General features: G+C 39.2%; 1 protein-coding gene and 1 long non-coding RNA gene across 2 annotated transcripts in view; one reads left to right on the top strand and one right to left on the bottom strand.

Annotated features, from left to right (window-relative positions):
• Nucleotides 1-5,490: 5,490 nt before the first annotated feature.
• CCR6 (C-C motif chemokine receptor 6) lies at nt 5,491-8,413 on the bottom strand. Its single transcript, XM_061626108.1, has 2 exons — nt 8,405-8,413; nt 5,491-6,842 (listed from the first exon to the last, which is right to left on the bottom strand). Exons 1-2 carry the CDS (start codon nt 8,411-8,413, stop codon nt 5,790-5,792), a joined length of 1,062 nt encoding a protein of 353 aa, XP_061482092.1. The 3' UTR covers nt 5,491-5,789.
• Nucleotides 8,414-13,201: 4,788 nt separating this feature from the next.
• LOC133383511 (uncharacterized) overlaps nt 13,202-20,086 on the top strand; it is a 45,123-nt gene continuing 38,238 nt past the window's right edge. The window contains exon 1 of the long non-coding RNA XR_009762321.1: nt 13,202-13,331. This is a non-coding gene — a long non-coding RNA (uncharacterized LOC133383511). The remainder of the gene's footprint in view (nt 13,332-20,086) is intronic.

Below are 20,086 nucleotides of genomic sequence, written 5' to 3'. Positions count from 1 at the left end.
TTTGCCAGAAAATATAATGTGAGACAATGGTCTATCGCTGAAGACCCTTTCCTGAATCCAATCTGTTCAGGGGATATGAGCTGGTTTTTTTCCGCCCACTGTTCTAGTTTCTGGAGAAGGAATTTACCGTACATCTTGGCTATCACATTTATTAAACTGATGGGACGATAATTGGACGGGTCAGCAGGATCGTTTTTTTTATAAATTGGAACGATGATGCTAGATCTCCATCCATCAGGGATAACACCAGTGTTGTTAATTCTGGTGAATAACCGTGCTAATAAAGGAGCCCACCAATCTGAGAAGTATTTAAAAGTTTCAGGGGGTAAAAAATCTTCCCCTGGCGCTTTCCCAAGTTTCAACGATTGTATTAATGATGTAATATCATCCGCAGAAACTGGGGGCCAGTGATGAAGATTTCCAATATCCAAATTGAGAGTATTAATCTGGGAAGATGATATAGAGGAGTACAAATTGTGAAAGTGAGAATACCAAGTCATAACTGATATTTGGGGTAGTTTTTTCTGGTTTAACAAACCCATCCCCTGCTTAGCTATATTCCAGAATAGACGCTCTTGGTTTAAAGAGACCGCGTTGGCTAACTTCTGCCAACAAGAAACTGCAAAATCCAGTTTCTTTTGGCTCAACACATTTTTATAAGCCGCCTTCATTGTTCTAAATATGAAAGTCTGGGTTTTGTCAGTATCCTGTTTAAGAGTTAGCCGAAGTTGAGCTCTAAGATTTCTTTTCGCTGATCTACATTCCAAGTAAAACCATTTGGGAGAAATTTGGGTCCTATTTATTGCCTCCACCTTCTGTGTCAGTATTGGTTTAAGTAAAGAGGCAATATTTTGGAAAGCCAGTATCGGGTCTAGAGCATCTTTTAATATTCCCTGACGAATAGATTCAATAGGATGGCTCCAAAGACTATGCGTTAGCTGATCCCTCTTTTTTTCAGACCAGCAAACTCTTTTTAGTGGTCTGAGTTTCACCTGGTGGGAAATTGAGGGTGCATTGGGCAGAGGATACAGCAGGATTAATTGCAAAGGAAAATGATCGCTCTCTGACCTACTAAGTACATTGAAATCGATAATATCAGGTAACAATGATTGAGATGTAATTATATAATCGATTACACTTGCCCCGAAAGAGGACCAGTAAGTGAACGAACCGGCAGAGTGGTCAGCTACGGAACCGTTTAAGATTTCCAATGCGTGTGATGCCACTAAGTCTAGCAAAAGAGAACCCTGTTTGTTTATTTTATGATCTTTTAGGTTTCGGTTTTCAAACTCATACTGACTGGAAGGGGCCCAATTGGAAGAATCAATATTATGTTGCCCGGAGGTCCCAATTCTGGCATTGAGATCTCCGCACAATAGCAGTTTGTCATTTGGATATTGCTTTTCGTAATGCTTGAGCATTTCATCCAGCATATCCCATGTTTTTATGGCATCTACAGCTGAAGTTCGAAAAGGGGGGATGTAGATATTTATACATATTAGAGCCTTCTCTCCTATACCTCTTATTCTGAGTACCAGGAACGATTGAGGATGTACAGATGGTAAAAGATCAGCCACTAGTGAGCTGTTATTTGATATCAAAGTTAAGAGGCCCCCTTTGGGGCGGCCTCTGCCCAGAGACTTTATTGCTGGGCTTGAAAAAGAACAGTAACCAGATAGATGCGGGGTATTTGAGGAAGTAGTCCATGTTTCCTGAAAACAAATAATTTTAAATTTAGTTATAAAAATCAGGAAATCAGGATCCTCACATTTGTTGGTCCATCCATTGATATTCCATGATAACAATGGTATCCGTCATACAGCTGAGATCTCATCAAACGGACCTGTACTGACTATACATCCATTAGGGGTTGGTGAAATTCTAGATTGATGCAAAAGCTTACTTTTACATCTAGACAGTTTTGTAGTTTTGTCGTCCTTTTTTTGTTTGACCTCCTGAGATTCTATTTCCCTGGGCTCTAAGATGTTAGGCGGAGACCCTAATTCAGTCACCTCCAAAACACGCATTCTTTCCCACCTCCCCGGAGGGTCAATTTTCGCCTGTTTGGCAAGTTTATAGTGGGGGGAAATTTCCCCTTGATTATTTTCTTCCGTGGGGATAGAGGGAACATTCATCATGTTAATCTCAACACTCAGCTGCCTGCGAGTGCTCGTGACACCTGATTCCCTGTTTAAATCTTTATAAGTTCCCAGCGAACAAATTTCCTTGAGCTCAGTGGTCTTAAGTATGTTAGCCAATGGCTCAATGGGCTCAATAGTCTTAGTTGTCATAGAGTTTGCCATTCCTGGTCTATTAAGACCTAATTTTGAATTTTTGATTGTATCAAGATGCATTTTTAGGCAATCCAGTCTTGCCAATATCTCATTTTGGGCTGTTTCTGACAGTGTGCCAAAAGTATTTATTAACGTTAATTCTTCCAAGGTAAAATTATTATTATTAACCTGTATTGGCGCTAGAGGATCAGGAATTTGCAATTGGGCCAACGGATCTGATTTAAGATCTATAAGTGGTTGGCTAAGTGACAACAAGTCATTCAGTGGTTGTTTCAAATTTCCAACTTTGGAGAACTTCACTGCCAGTGGTATAGGTAAAGCTTTGTTAACAAAATATCGACTTATATTAATATTTAGACTAGAAAAAAAGGGTCTAAACTTTAACAGTTTTTGAACAGTAGATTGAGAAGAAAATTTGACTATGGCACGAGCATTTTGACTATTATAGTACAAGTATTGTACCTGTTGCACATCGGATGGAGACAACATTATCACTGGCTTTAGGAAATTGCAAATATGAAGAATACAATCATGTTGTTTTAAAAAACCCGTGGGTTTTGGAAATTTATAAACACTAGATACGATGGTTCCAAAGTTATGGACCAGGAGCTTTTGTTGGAAGATGGCTGTAATGGCTGTTTCAGCAATATTTCAGACCACGGGTCTTGACAATTCTCCACTTCTTTTTGAGTATTACTCTGCAAAGTCAAAGGTATATTGGGAGAATCCGTTCTCGATGGTAGGGCTTCATCCTGAAGGTTTGATATTTCTGTCGTCAGTTCAGGGGTCCCGAGGTTTCTTTTTGCTGGCTTAATACCCAAGAGTTGTTTTTCTTCAATTTTTTGAGGAGATAGTCCTGTCTTTTTTAATGGGCCCAGATGGTTTTTAGAGGCTGCGCTTTGATCAATTAATTTAAATAGTTCCCAAAGTTCATTTTTCTTTGTTGATGTTTATATTTTTTGATGTTGCTAGTTTTTTTTAATAATGGTTTTTTATCAGCAGGTTTTCTTCTTGTAGGCTTTTGATTTGGAAAAGGTTTCTTCAAAGATAAATTATTCGCCATTAAGTTGTTTGTCTTTTCGATTGCATCTGGGTATCGAATTAAAGGATCAGGAATAGAATGCTGAGTGGTTGATACAATATGCTCCTTATTATCGAATCTATTCAGGATCGCTGTAAGGATGCGATTTGTTTCAGTCAGTGAAGACTTCATAGAGTCTATGTCAATAGCCAACATAAGAAGCTATCCCGTAACAGTTGGCCCAATTTCTTCTTGATTCCAGACTGTATCCATATTGGGCTTGAATCGAGTACGATCAAGTTCAGGCTGATAGTTTCCCTCAGCAATGCCCTGACAGTTCGTCTCTATTTGTTTAGGGTTTTTTTTGCCATAGTAATGTAATTAGGCTGTGGCTCTGGGTTTGAATCCCCTTCATTTTTGGTATTTAGCTGTTGAGTATAAAGTTTTTTTAAGGGGCTTGAAGTGGAGTTTGTATTAGATGTAAGTAAATACTTCGATGGCTGATCTAACCCAGTTTCAGCAAAGCTATTGATTGTTTCCGCAGGTATACTTTTGTTAGATAAGTCCAATGTCAGATCATGATTTTGGGAGTTAAGTTCGGGATGAGAAGACAAACACTCTTTTGCAAGTGAGTTTGCTGCGGCTAATTCCTCCGCCAGATTGGGAGTAGAAGATGCGTAATGTTCATAGATTGGAACGTGTTTAATTGACCAGTCATGATTTGCATAAGTCCTAAAATCAGAATTCTTCAGCAGGTTTTCATTTCTTGGTGAAACACAAAACTGAGTAATGTGAGTCTGTCCCTTTAATTCTGGGAGGTAAAGATCTAATTGTTTGGGAGCTGTTGGCAAAATGCCTTGAGGTAAGCTCTTAATATTTACTTTCTTTTTCTTCTGTTTCGTCCTCAAAGGCGGGGGCTGGGGGGAGACCCCCAGTGCTTTCCTTAGGCTCCTTGTTAACACCATAATATCTTGATGTTTGGAGTTTGGAGTTTTGTTGAGCACTTGTGTTACAATGCTAAAAATAGCTGACGTTATATCTCTTAACGGCTCTCTTCAGCCTTTTCCTCATTAAGAAACTGAATCTTGAAAGAAAGCAGATAGCTGGCTTCCCTATTAAAAGTTCTTCTTAAAACTTATTCCTTCTTTTGGGTAAAATGAGATAAAATGAACTAAGAGATAAAAAAATAACGAGCGAACAAATGCTTAGGTCTTACCCGAACGCCATTTTGCTCTTTTTCCCCACCCTTTAGGAGGTGTCACTTTGATGTGTGCAGTGATGTTTCAGGTGTTTGAGCCTTCTTCACTCAAGCACATCTTCACCATTACATTTCCAATCAGTGCCATTTTAGGAGCATGTTTTTGTTTTTGAATGCAAGGTGTTTATTTTAAAAGTGTTAACATGCTTTTTTTTTGCTTACATTTAGTATTCCAGTATTTGTGTAAATTATTATTACTATTTTAAAAATGCTCCTACACATGGCATGCTTAGGTACAGTATTACTCTCTTGTCCATATTGCTATGTTATGCCCACTAGTGTAGATGAATGGAATATAGAAGGATAGATATACACAAAAAGTGCTATACTTAACAAAGTGCAGAAAGGCTGTTGCAATGCTACATGCAGCTTACATCAGAAGGGTACATGCTAAAATTCTTAATTAAGGCTGTGTACACACCATACATTTAAAGCATGTTATTCCCCCCCCCCAAGAATCCTGGGAACTGTCATTTGCCCCTCACAGGACTACAGTTCCCAGCACACTTAACAAACAGGATTCTTGGTGGGAAATAATGTGCTTTAAATATACGGTGTAAATGTAAATGTATTGCCTTCAAGTCGATTCCGACTTATGGTGACCCTATGAATAGGGTTTTCATGAGGCTGAGAGGCAGTGACTGGCCCAAGGTCACCCAGTGAGCTTCATGGCTATGTGGGGATTCGAACCCTGGTCTCCCAGGTCATAGTCCAACACCTTAACCACTACACCACACTGGCTCTCATACATACAGCCTAATTCCAAACCTGGGGGAGGGGGTTATTTCACTCAGCAAAGGAGAATCCTAATCTCAATGGTCAATGCCATTGTAATAACAAAACTCAAGAAATCAGTGACATAATAATAATAGTGCACTTTTTGCAATTCTGATAATATTACAGGAAGAAAGGCTCCTTGAACATCTACAACATGACAATCTTGTGTTTTTCTGGTATTTCTGAAGAAGAGAGGTACACATGCAAACGCCTGGAAGCCTGCTCCCATTGTGAGAAGAGAGACTGGTCTTACTTGAAATGTGTGAAGTAACTCAGAGAGCAATTACTAGCTACCTTTGAAACTGACTGGCTTGTTGTGACATAAGCTTTAAGCTTCTATAAGCAGGATGTATTAAATGAAAAGTACCAAGAAATCAACATGTGTAGCCTGAGTAATGATACTATCTGAGGATACTGTATATCCAGTTGCTCTATTAGGTCATTCACAAACTTCACTTGTCTGTCTGGATTGGACAGTATCGGAACTTACCCTTGAACCATGGGTGGCTCCACATGTTGTGTATCTCACACAGCACAGATTTGTCATTATTTTCACAAAATAATTTCTAAACTTCACCCCAATAAATGCATAGAGCACGGGGTTCATACAACAATGTAAGAAAGCCAGAGTTTCAGTTACATATTTTGCATAGGCCATTTGCTTTTCACTCTGGCAGGCTTTGTCCACTTTTCCCATTGATCCTGCCCACATGAGAAGAACCATGTTGTATGGAATTTGACATATCAGAAAAACAACCACAATCAAAATAATCACACGTATGGCTTTGCTTCTTTTAGAATTCTGAGCCTCCAGTAAGGTTTTGACAATGAAGGTGTAGCAAAAAAACATGAATAGCAGAGGAACAAAAAATCCAAATAAAAGCTGAAAACTTGATATCAGTAGCTTCAATATTACATTGGACTCTGTACTGGATTTGTGTTCACAAATGTGTTTTGTTATGTTGCCTGGAAGTGGGTAGCTTTCACTGAACATGAAAGTAGAACTTGAGATGAATGCAGATGACACCCAGACAGCCAAGCAGATTGCTTTGCTGTGTGCTAGAGTCCTTGCCCGAAGTCTGAATGACTTTGTGGCTTGCACAATGGCAATGTATCTGTCCATGCTTATACAGGCCAAGAGCAACATGCCGCAGTTGAAGTTAATTGCATAGATACCTTTGGTGAGCTTGCATAGGAAATCTCCAAAAATCCAGTTGTCCAGAGCATAGTTGACTGCCCAGAAAGGAAGAGTGAGAACAAACAATATGTCTACGATAGCCATATTGCAGAGGCATACATCAGTCATAGAATCAGACTTCTTATACAAAACAAATGTCATCACAACAAACATATTTCCCACAAGGCCCAAGATGCATATTAGTGAGTAAGCAAAGGGAAGAAAGGTTTTCGTAAAGTTTCTGACTTCATCCTTGTCACACGGTATTGCAATGTGAGAATAGAAGTCCGAATAATCTGGGGTGGTTGCCTCATCCTGAAAGGACAATGGAATCAGTTAAACTCATTTTTCAGCAAGCTCTGTTTTAGGCAATGAAAACTTTGGTCTTTGATATTTTTGGAAACGTAAATACTGAGGATTATATCCAAATGCTGCATGACTGAGCTTCTGCTCATGCAAAGGGAATTCCCTTCCATGCTTCATACAGAGTTCCTTCCTTGTCCTCAGGAAAGTCCTGAGATGTGGCATGGAGAGGGTTGTGCTGCAACAAGGGTAGAAAATAGCCAAACCTAGGGCAGGGGAAATTTTTGCAAGTTTTTTGTTTATCAGAGAGCATGGAAAATAGGGTAGCACACATTTCTGTCTCTCTCATTCTATGAACCCAAATAATTTTCTGTTCCTGTACAAGGCTAAATATCCCCTCAATCTCTCATTCTAGAAGAGAGTCTCAGCTGGAAACTTACTAATCAGGATGTTGCATATTCTGTTCCAACATTGGTTAACTTCTGTGCAATGTTGCATACAACTAAAAATGCTAAAGAATGCAATATTAGGAACGATGGATATCTCTTTAAAATAATTCTTTTTCACTGAAGTTCATGAATTGCTGAGCACAGTTGTGATGGGTGTTTCCAAGCTAGTTTGGGTTATATGCAGCTGGCAGACCTGTTTCAAAGAACTGGTTAGGGAGAGAATGAAGAGATAGAAATTTTAAATATTAAATAAATACACTTAAAGTGTTTTTCAGTGCTAGTCCTACTTGGGGTAGACCCTTTAAAGTTAATAGACATAACTGAGATTCATTTATTTCAGTGGGTTTACTCTCAGTAAGACTTAGTTGAATACAACCCATTATCTCTGATGGCTTCTTGCACCAAACATTTGTCTCTGGTGCATGTGGCAAATCTGTTGGTGTAGTAAATATATAAGAAGCCAGAAAAAGTAGAGAAGCGTGAAGTGAATCAGAATGAGAAAAGCTGTCACTTTCATTCTTACAATGCAATCCCATACATGTCTACTCAGAAGTAAATCCCACCGAGTTCAATGTGAATTATAGTGCAATCCTAACCTAATGGGATTTACTCCTAGGTAAGTGTGGGATTAGGATTGCAGCAGAAGGGTTCTTCCAGATTGGTGCTATTTTGGGATGGGAGTCAAATCATGGTTGTACAATTATAGTTGATTTAGAGGTTTTGTGCAACAAACCTTCTCCAAAAAGTTAAGACTATTTGCAATAAGGAGAGTGATGGGGAAATGCAGTGGAAAGTGTGGGACAACACTTGCTTTGATTTGATGCCATCTAGCCTGCCCACAAACAAATCAGAGTGAGTGCTGATTAAATAACCAAATGACCTCTAATCTCCCTGCAAACTAATCAGGATGACTGCCCTCAATAACCAGGTTGTTTGAAAGTATCCAGAATCTCAAGTAAGTGCAGATAGAAGGGGCCTCCAGGGAAGAAACAGAATTGTTCAAGGCAGGTCTGTTTCATCTCCCTCATCAGTTTTACATACATACATATTACATACATTCAATGGTATTGCTTCCTCCTCTACCAACTCTGAAAAAGAGAGCCAGTTCAGCTGAAAACAACATACCCCACTCATTATAATCTTCTGTCCTTTGACCAGAGAAGACTTGCAGCAATGGCAGTGACAGTTCAGTTGTGTTTACAGAGTTTCTATTAAAAAAAAGGGAGTAGGTTAGGAAAATGGTGGATTAGGAAAATAATAAGAAAGGAAGAGGATTAGGAACAATGTATGAATGTGGATATGCCATATGGATAAATTGGTCCAAGTTGAGTTAGTTAATGGCCTCTTGAGCTTTTGAAAGTAATATGTTGGTTATTGTGCTGTCTTTGATATGTACATTGGTTCTATCAATATTTACAACAACATGGAGAGCTGAATCCAACTAAATCATACTTAAAAATGGACTGCATTCAAGTTGATCCTGATTTATGGCGACCCTATGCATAGGGTTTTCATGGTAAGCAGTATTCAGAGGTGGTTTACCATTGCCTTCCTCTGAGGCTGAGAGGCAGTGACTGGCCCAAGGTCACCCAGTGAGCTTCATGGCTGTGTGGGGATTTGAACCCTGGTCTCCCAGGTCGTAGTCCCACACTCTAACCACTACGCCACACTGGCTCTCAGATTCATGTAAATAAATGGACATGAGTAACTTAAGTGCATTGATTTCAGTGGGTCTGAGTAGGACCTAGGTCACATCCATTTGGCTTTCCCCCAAAGAATCCTGGGAACTGTAGTTTGTTAAAGGTGCTGAGAACTGTAGCTCTATGAGGGGTAAATTACAGTTCCCAGGATTCTTTGGGGTCTTTAAATGTGTGTTAAATATGCTTTAAATGTATAATGTGGATGTGACCATAGTTGGACTTTTAAATGTGAAAGAACAGATTGCTCTATGAATAATTTTAAAAATTTTAAATCATTGTTTAATTTTTATATTGATTTGTTTTATATAGTTTCTGGTCTATTGACTGTAATAAATAGATGATGATTGTGATGTTGTTGTTTTATTAGGAGTAGACTGAAAGGTGGGGAATCAATTTTTACTCCGGAGCAGCAAGGACACTCTACATACAAAAGTGGCTTTTGCATGTGTAACCTCATTAGGATGGCAACATTTGTCCGGGTTCCATTGAACTGGCCAGAGACATCTTGCAATACAGATGGGGAAGGCACATTCCCATTCAAGGCAATTGGTTGTTTCACACATCTGGTTGCCTGTATCTAGAGCTGCACCAAGGCAAGAACAATTAAAATGAAAACTTAGATCTAGAGTGGCAAATTGGTTAGAGTGTCAGACTATGGCCTGGGAGTCTAGGGTTCAAATCCCTACTCAGGCATGAAGCTTCCCGGGTGACCTTGGGCAAGTCTCTGCATCTCAGCTGAACCAGGTTTGTTGTGAGGATAAAATGAGGGGGAGAACCAGGTTTGTACACTACCTTGAGCTTCTTGGAGGAAAGGTGGGATATAAATTCAATAATAAATAAATAATAGAATAAGTGACAGTGGAATTGGAAATTCAGTTTTTAATGGCTTACTTTTTTATAAGTTAACAGCACATGAATAATAAAAAATAAGTTTAATATGTATGTGGAACTGAATGAAAAACACTGAATAAATGAAAGAATAAAAATTGCAAAGGAAAATAGAAGAAATAAACACTATATATGATTAAATGTAATGGCTTACAGAATGACTTGTAAAGGCATTTGAGCAAAAGATCAACACCCAGCTCATTATATTTAGCTGTGACACAGATGGAAGTCAGAGAATGAAGTTTGAGACTCCAGCTCTATCAAGCTGTGATTTGCATAGCTGGCAAAAAAAGGGAAGTGGGAAGGGAAGTGGAAGAGCACCTGCTAGAACAGAGGTGAGGAGCCTGGTGTCTACTCTAGATATTAAAGGACTACAACTCCCATTATCACACCTGTCCATTGGTCATGCTGGCTGGGCCTGATAGGAATTGAGTCCAACACTGTCGAGGTGGCCATAGGTTCCCAAGCCCTTGTGAAAAGAACTAGTCATGAAATGGACTGCCTTCAAGTCGATCCCTTTGTAGGAATCTGGCCAGGATCAAAAGAAACATGCAGTTAGGTGGCAAAGGAGACTTTAAGCTTGTGCTTGCAAACAGTAGCATAAATTTTCCATAGTGCCTGGCAAATCACTGATTGGATAACTGACAGCACAATCTATTGCATGTCTGCTCAAAAGTAAGTTCCACTGAAGTCGATGGGACTTGTTCATATGTAATTTTGTATAGAATTGCAGCCTGATCTATGATTATCATTATTATTATTAATTAAATTTCTATCCTGCCCTTCCTCCCAAAGGAGCCTAGGGCAGCAAACAACAAGCAATAAAACAAAACATCTTAAAAACAAAAAAATCTTTATAATTTGAATACAGATGCAGACTGGGATAAAGGTTTCTGCTTGAAAGACTTGTTGAAAAAGGAAGGTCTTTAGTAGATGCCAGAAATACAACAGAGTTGGCACCCTTCTAATATTTAAGGGGAGGGGGTTACAAAGGGTAGGTGCTTCAACATTAAAAGATCGATTCCTATATTCTGCAGAATGTACAGGGCCGGCACCAGTCTGCCCTGGGCCCTGGCACAAGCACGCATGCACACCCGCCCCACCTACCTACCTACCAGGCAGGCAGAGGAGTGGGAGGTCGGGTGGGAGGTTGAGCAAGTGGGGGGGAGGTTGAGTGAGGGAGCTGGTGGGGGCAGATGGCAAGGCAGTGAGCGGGTGGGTGGGCCGGTGAGCTGGCAGGCAGCTCCCTCCCTGTGATCTGTGGCAGGGAGCCTGCCATGGAAGGAGAGCGCTACTCCCCCACCATAATGAGGAGCCCTTTGGGGGGCTCTGTGGGCCATGGGGCCCTCAGCCAGGGCCCCACCTGGCCACTTTTTAGAGCCAGTCCTGAGAATGTACCTCTTGATAAGATGGTATCTGCAGGCGGTCCTCACCTGCAGAGTGCAGTGATCAACTGGGTATATAAGAGGTAAGACAATCTTTCAGGTATCCTAGTCCCAGGCTGTATAGGGACCCCACCAAAAGTAGTACATTGAACTTAGCCTGGTAGCTAATTGTCAGCCAGTGCAATTCTTTCAACAGTGGTGTAACATGCTGGCAATATCCTGCCCTAGTGAGCAGTCAAGTCACCACATTTTGCACCAACTGCACCTTCCTGATCAACCTCAAGGGAAGGGCAACCCCATATAGAGCACATTGTAATAGTGTAATAGTCCACCAACTAGTTTTATCTGCTTGTTAGCAGAAGTGGCATTAAAGAAAACTTATTCATTTTTCAAACTCAGTATTACTGGCAGGTATCTGGAACAGCTATAGGTTGCAAATTTGCCCAGAATTGGCAAATTTATTCATGGATTGGTTTGAGCAAATGTACATCCTAAATGTGAATAATGAATTCCTGAAGTACATAAGCACATAAAAACAGTATTTGGATGATGTTTTTTTAATTTGGGAGGGATCAGTAGAAAGCCTTTTGACCTTTAAAGAGTACATAAATAATAAGCATCATTCCATAAAATTTGATTTGAGTTATGATTCTTTAAAGATAATTTTTTTGGATATAACAGTAATGAAAAAGAAAACATCAATATCTACAGACACATTTAGGAAACCAACTGATGCAAATTCCTTCTTGAGGTTTGACAGTTTCCACCCTAAATACATAAAAAGAAATTTGCCATACTCACAAATGATCAGGATACGAAGAAATTGCAGTAACTAAGTAGATTTTGACAAGCAAGCCAGCATATTAATGAAGCAATTGCAAGAAAGGGGCTACCCAAAAAAGATTCTGAAACAAGCCAGACATAAAGCAAGGATGATAGATAGGAAGAAGCTGCTGGAATCTAAGGTTAATAACAGGATGGACACTAGAATGACTATACCTTTAACATTTGATGGGTACAATGGACAAATCCAACAAATTATTTTGAAGTATTGGGATCTACTGTCTGATATTCCAAGATGTAAAGAGAAACCTCTGTTTGTATTCAAATGTACTTCCAACTTGAAAGAACTTTTAGTCCACAGCGATATTAAGAATATGAACAAAAAATACAGGTATCCCATCTTGTCTGATAAAGCAACAGGAAATTTTCCATGTAACCAGTGCAGTACTTGTGTCAATTGTGCCAAACTAAAACAGTTCACTAACCAGGTTTACAACAAGAGGTATGACCTCAGAGGGTTTTACAATACTAAGGGAGTGGTATATGCTATACAATGTCCTTGTAATCTCATGTATGTAGGAATGACAACCAGAAAAAACAAAATGAGAATTAGTGAACATAAAAGTTGCATTAAAAATGGAAGAGTGCATGCTCTGATGGTAAAACATTTCATAAGCTGTGGACATACTGAAAATGATGTAAAATTTTGGACTATCGAGACGTCATAGGAGTAGGAATACAACTGGAAGCAAAACTGAAAAAAAGAACTCTTTTGGATGTACTCCGTGAAGACAATGGTGCCAAAAGGACTAAAGGAAGATTTAAACTGGGCCCCTTTGTTGTAACAAGAAGCATTTTGGGGGCCCTTGTTGATATAAGAAGTACTTACATCAAATATATTTACAAATAAATAAAAATAAAATAAATACTTTGGGTTTCTGTGTCTGTAATTCTTTGTCAAGCATTTTTGTGATCTGCATTTTGGAATTTTTGCATGTTAATTTATAGTTATTTTGACAGTTTATTGGCGTACAGGTGGTCTATATTATTCCCATGGTGAAGTGTCTCTGGTAACGCATTAAGAGTTAATGTATAATAGCTAAGCAAATTCAGCTGAGATATGGCATGTATTGAGTGGCCGGAGGAGTAGTTTCCACAGCTGTGTTAGTTCTGCAGACTTACCCTCCCATGACTACTTAGCTGATTAGACATTTAAAATACAGCAACATCTCTAAGATATGTTATGTTGGCAAAATTCTCAATATATTCTTTACAACTGATTGATAGAAGGAAATGGTATGTATTATGTTTTTCTTTCTTTGTATATAAAATCATTTTATCCATTATTGGTAAAATTTCTATTGGATTAGTCTGCAACTTAATTTATAATTATTTTCATGCAGAAGAATTGAGTTAATGAACAGCCCACGTACCAGTTCATATCTTAGAATATAATTCACTAATAGGCAAAAAACCTTGCGGTTTAAGAATGTACCTATAGCCCACAGATATTTCTACCAAACTTTAAAAAGCAGGGAAATTGAGCAGCTATAGTGAATGCACCAGGGGAGCAGGAGACCTGACCTCCTCTCTGAGATATTGTACTACCCTACACATTTGTAAAAATGAAAACACCATTTGGGTTGGTCTTTCACAGTCCAATCCACTTGCTGTGTAGCTTGCAAGAATTTGGTAACATGTGCCTCTGAGCATATGGTGAGTGGTGGCAACACCTGCCATCTCCAAAGATGGAGAATTATATTTTTGTATGTTTGTTGGTGTTCTTCTTACTTTGTTTCTTTCCAGTGTTACTAATGTTTCTACAGAGAATCTAAACTAGAAAATTTTATTTCCCTCATTATTCATCCCAGAAATCTGTGTCAAATTTATTTTTATTAATTTCAAAGCCTTTTTATTGGTCAATATCATATGATGGTGAAGATAGCCTTTTTGTTTCAAACTGGAGGTTATGGTCTATTTCTATTTGGGTGCATTAACAGTTGGACCTGAAACTGCAGTCTAATGTAAAATCAGACTGATTACAATATGCTGCTACTTTAGCAATGACTCTAGTTGTTGGAAAAAAGAGGATGCATGTTTTCAGCCTGCTATGTTTAAACCACTTAATTTAAGGCAAGGTGTTCACGCTCAATTAAAAACATAGAGCACACCTAGAATTTTGCTAGAATGTATTTCACCTCCCACTTTTTTATCTTGTGCAAATTGAGACACTTCTGAGATCCACTGGAGACTATTTTGCAGAAGTCAGTGCCATTATTCCACAATTACGTTTGGAGTTTTTTAGTATAAATTTTGCAAAGTGTTGCTGTACTTCACATATTCATAGAAACAAACGCAAAAGAAAATGATTTCCTATAGAAAACTTCACTAAAATTGCAAAGTAAATCAGACATATTTAAAGTGATCATCTGAACTATATCAACTGTCTTAATAATGTTGCTTCCTCCCTGCTAAAACAAGATCAGCACAGGACATATCTTCTTTCTATTATTTGGACTGATTACAGGTGTTGCCACCACTCACCATATGCTCAGAGGCACATGTTACCAAATTCTTCCGAGCTACACTGCAAGTGGATTGGACTGTGAAAGACCAACCCAAATGGTGTTTGCATTTTGACAGCTTTGTAGGGCAGTACAATATCTCAGAGAGGAGTTCAGGTCTCCTGCTCCCCTGGTGCATTCACTATAGCTGCCCAATTTCCCTGCTTTTTAAAGTTTGGTAGAAATATCTGTGGGCTATAGGTACATTCTTAAACTGCAAGGTTTTTTGCCTATTAGTGAATTTCCCTGCTTTTTAATCCGGGAGGTAAGAAATGGGATCCTGTGCAAGTTTGCTGAGAATGGATTGATCATTTGCATGCTTATTGAGTTCAGAGGGATTTGCACACACACACCAGGCAATCATGCTTAGGATAGGTGAAACTGACCACAGGGGATGGGGAAGGGAGGAGAGGGAGGAGGGAGGAGGGAGGAGGGAGGGGTGGAAAGGCAGAGGGGAGGACTGGGATGGAAGCAGGAAGGAGGGGGAGGGGAGAAGAAGGACAGATGTGGTCGTTTGCATGTTTATTGAGTTCAGTGGGATTTACTCCCATGCAATCATGCTTAGGATAGGTAAAACTGACTGGGGGGGAGGGACGGAGGGCTGGAGTAGGCAGGGGAGGTGGAAGAAGGAAGAGGGGAGGAGAAAGGGAGAGGAAAGGGGAAGGAGGGAAAAGGCAGGTCTGATCATTTGTATGATTATTGAGTTGAATCGGATATACTCCTATGCAATCATGATTAGGATAGGTAAAACTGACCAGGCTGGGCCTGCCAAACAAGACGTCTTCTGTATCTTTCACAGTTGGGCAGGGGGAAGGGACAATTCTACCTTGTGGTTTTTCCCATTACAATGTTGCAAGCACACTGGCACTTGGCTGACTTCCTCTTCTCCTAAAGATACAGGATCAGTCTCAGGCCCTGAACCTGGCAACCCTACTTCCCACCTAAATTTAAAACAAAGCTGTCCCTGGCCACATCCACACCAGGCTTCTATTACACTTTGGACAATCATCATTTATTTATCTATTTATTTAGTGTATTTATATACCGCCCCATAGCCGAAGCTCTCTGGGCAGTTTACAATAACTAAAAACATTAAAAACAAATATACAAATTTAAAAACACATCTTTTAAAAACAATTTAAAACAATTTATCATGGCTTCTGTCAAAGCCATGGCTCAAAGCCAATCATGGCTTCTCTCAAAGAATCCTGGGAAGTGTAGTTAGTGAAGGGTGCTGAGAGTTGCTAGGAGACGCCCTGTTCCTCTCACAGACCTTCAATCAGAGTGGCTGACTGTTAACCATTCTCTCGGGAATAGGAGTCTCCTCTCAGCACCCTTTGCAAACTACACTTCCCAGGATTCTTTGAGGGAAGCCATGACTGTCTCAAGTGAAATCAAGTCTGATGTGGGTGTGGCCCTCTTATTAGCCAAGCCCAGCAGCTGTGAGGCTTTTAGAACACTGACAGTTGGTCCTTACTGAGCATGCCCCACATTATAATAGGCTTCCAGCCAAAATTTATTAAATTAATTAAAAATCAACCAGACATTTTTTTTAACTTTTAAACTGCAGTAGATGAAGGTCAGAGTATGGGGCAAGGTCAGTATTAGGATTACAGGTACTCTGTGAACATGGCTGATTTTTAATGAATTTCAACAGATTATGAGAACTCGTAGAAAAAAGTTCAAAAGGGCTCTGAGTTTTTTTCTCTCTTTTTAGACTTTGAACTCTCGATTCTTTCTGTTTTGTGTATCGCCATGAATATTGACAGGGTTGTTAAGCAAGCGTTTCTGAGTTCAGAACTATAAGTTTTGTAAGGTTTTGTTTTGAAATGAGCTTATGGGAAGCCTCAGAATGGCATGGGGGATATTTTCCATTTAACATTGCGGAATGTGAAAAATCCCTGCTGACTATAGTATACAGCCACTCTCGTGGCTGTGTAATATACAAAAGTAAGTGGTTTTATGGCATTTGCTATATCACCTGTATAGCATTCCTCACTTGGAGACATTCACCATTAGTAGTTAATGTTCTCTATTATATTTTTGCCCTTTATAGTGTATATTCATCATGAAAGCCACTGAAGAAGACTAACTGTCAAAACGTGTCTGGCTATGGTATACATTGTGCATTCTATTGGCACTGATTTATGTACATTGGCCACTGTTTACAAGTTGCCCTTGATTTCCACACTAATATTGCCTTAATTATATTATATATTCTGTATTTTATTGTGTTTGGGCACTGATTTGTTTACATATTCTTTGGCCATTTCTTTAATACCATATGAGAACACTTAAAAGTATTTTATATTGATTGTTTATATATATATATTAAATTTTTGATATTATTTTATAATAATGCATTTTATGTCTGTACCTTAATTTTGTTTTGGAACACTGTTTTTGTGTTAAGGTAGATTTTAACTTCTCAGTACCAGTCCAGGAGTTGCATGGCCTCTTCTGATTCAGACGTTACAGAGAAATAGAACTGAGTATCATCAGTATACTGATGACATCTCACTCGAGATCTCCTAATGACTGCTCCCAATAGCATCATATAGTTATTGTGATAGAACATGGTGGTCTGATGTTCAAAGAAAAGTGATATGCATCTAGGGTGGTCAGGAGAAAAGGGGGACAGGGCTCCTGTGCCTTTAAAATTTGGGTAGAATCTGCTGAAATTCCCTCTTCTGCATAACTACTAAAAGGTACAGTAGCCCTGTCTTTTTTTTCACCTGGCCACCCTACAAAAATCTTAGTAAACAATGTCCAAACTGGTCATAGGTATATCTAGTGTAGCTTGTTTTCAACATCTGACTGAGTTTTACTGTAGGCTCCAAACTAATGCATTACTATCAATCCATAAGTGATAAGTAGAAAACAAAACTGGCATACTCTCTTAAAAATGTTTATATACCCACACAAATACTTAACCATCACGTTTCCCTACATTTGTTTAGCTGGAAGAGACTCCTGGGTTTTCACACAGCTGTGCAAAAATGTCCTCTAACAGCACTAATGCAAAAAGGTTTAGTTCCAACTAAGGCTGCAACAACTACCCCAAAATACTTACTTTGATGTAAAATTTAAAGTATTGGTTGGGTGGTTCCAATTAAGATGAATCTCCTTGTTGAACAAAAAATGTGTGCCTAGTAATGTCTGAAAGGCTACATGAGTGCATTTTTGCCGCCTGTGTTACACATATCAGAATGTCCTAAATATGGCACAATATTGAAATAGTTGTTTCTACCCATTAAAGGTGGGGTCCAAGTTAAACGACTAGACTGTAGATTTCATTTATTTATTTAATACCATTTATGAATAATTTCATATCAAAATAATCTTTTTAAAATTATTATGGTTAAAAATTGGTTTCTTTCTTTTTGTTTCTGCCTTTCCTTCAGAGAGTTCAAGATAGTGTACATGAGGATAATCAAATGGGAACTGATGGGCTGAAGATTACCTAGTGAATTTCATGGCTGAGTTAGGATTAGATCCTCGGTTTCCAAAATTTAATGTTTTAGGCTGTAATCCAGTACATGTGTGCTCAGTAATCTCCATTGGACTGAATGAGATAAGTCTCCCAGGTAAATGTGTATTGGATTGCAGCTTTAGACTAACCATTACATTACAATTTCTTTCCATTTATACTGTGGACTATGCTTAGACTAAATAAATGCAGTAAGACAGGATGAAATATTCTGTAGTGAAGGCAAAGACTTCATACTGTTTCTCTGTTATTTTCTTTGAGGTTTCCATTGATACATTTGTCCTCTAACACCACCATTGCCTCTTATGCTAGCTTCCTGATGTGATACATTTATAGCACAATCCTATACATCTTTACCTGGAAATAAACTCCACAGTGTTCAAAGGAATTACTGCTCTAGTAAGTACATTTAGATGTACAGTCTTAGAGAGGTTTTTATTAATAGCTGGTGGGACCAGCATATGCTAGCAATGGGGTTATTAAATGCAATTGTTTTGTCATCTGAATTGCTGTAGTTGTATCCATTAAGTAGGTTGATGAGGAGTTTAGGAGATACAGAATTTTTAAAGAGTGCATTATAATCAGTCACAAGATAATATTTGAAGAATTCTAGTTTCTATCATGCCTATTACAGTTAGCTGGACTTACCTGTTCAGTAGGATATCTTTTTGTCCTAGTTATTAAAATCTGCAGAAAGTGATGTTTTCCAAGAGTTGAAAACTCATTATAGGGTATCTTCTAAACTGAAGCATCTTGCCTAGAAATTGGTAGTTCACACAGATAAAGCCCACACACTCAGCCTGTATTTGTTCTGTTGAGAAAGAACACTGACTTTGCTGGTGTGGTTACTGTGGCTTTATCGAGTCTCACCATGTGTCAGCTCTTGGCTACCACAAACCAAAGCAAATTACCAGAAAAGCTAGGAGAAAACATGCAGATGAAACTCACGTGCTCCAGAGAGGCTCCCAGGTGCAAGCACCTTTTCCTGTCCCCTGCTTTTAACATGCATCACTGCCTGAAACAGTTTATTTTCATGTTGTACATAATTTCCATGCACATTTATACACAAATTACCTTCGCATTCCTGGGCAAAAGGCACATTGCTTGACACAAAAAATATATTTTACACATATTATTCATCATCATGACTTACTTAGGGTGCATACAGATGTGCCTGCCTACAAACTGTGCTAAATGTGACTTTTCTGGTGCAGAATGAGTTTTGCTTCTCTCCGGCTTCCTTCCTCAAATGAAGGCATTCACATACTCTGAGTCAATACTGATTTCCTCTTCAACTTGGCTGACTGGCTTAAGTGCCTTCAGTGTTGATATGATCAAATGTTTGTTTAGCAAAGGAGAACATAAGAACATAAGAAGAGCCTGCTGGATCAGGCCAGTGGCCCATCTAGTCCAGCATCCTGTTCTCACAGTGGCCAACCAGGTGCCTGGGGGAAGCCCGCAAGCAGGACCCGAGTGCAAGAACACTCTCCCCTCCTGAGGCTTCCGGCAACTGGTTTTCAGAAGCATGCTGCCTCTGACTAGGGTGGCAGAGCACAGCCATCATGGCTAGTAGCCATTGATAGCCCTGTCCTCCATGAATTTGTCTAATCTTCTTTTAAAGCCGTCCAAGCTGGTGGCCATTACTGCATCTTGTGGGAGCAAATTCCATAGTTTAACTATGCGCTGAGTAAAGAAGTACTTCCTTTTGTCTGTCCTGAATCTTCCAACATTCAGCTTCTTTGAATGTCCACGAGTTCTAGTATTATGAGAGAGGGAGAAGAACTTTTCTCTATCCACTTTCTCAATGCCATGCATAATTTTATACACTTCTATCATGTCTCCTCTGACCCGCCTTTTCTCTAAACTAAAAAGCCCCAAATGCTGCAACCTTTCCTCGTAAGGGAGTCGCTCCATCCCCTTGATCATTCTGGTTGCCCTCTTCTGAACCTTTTCCAACTCTATAATATCCTTTTTGAGATGAGGCGACCAGAACTGTA

This window comes from Rhineura floridana, chromosome 4 (assembly GCF_030035675.1).
Source record: "Rhineura floridana isolate rRhiFlo1 chromosome 4, rRhiFlo1.hap2, whole genome shotgun sequence".
Taxonomy (NCBI): domain Eukaryota; kingdom Metazoa; phylum Chordata; class Lepidosauria; order Squamata; family Rhineuridae; genus Rhineura; species Rhineura floridana.
The sequence above is the reverse complement of the archived record's forward strand: the minus strand, read 5'-3'. Positions and strand labels throughout refer to the sequence as shown.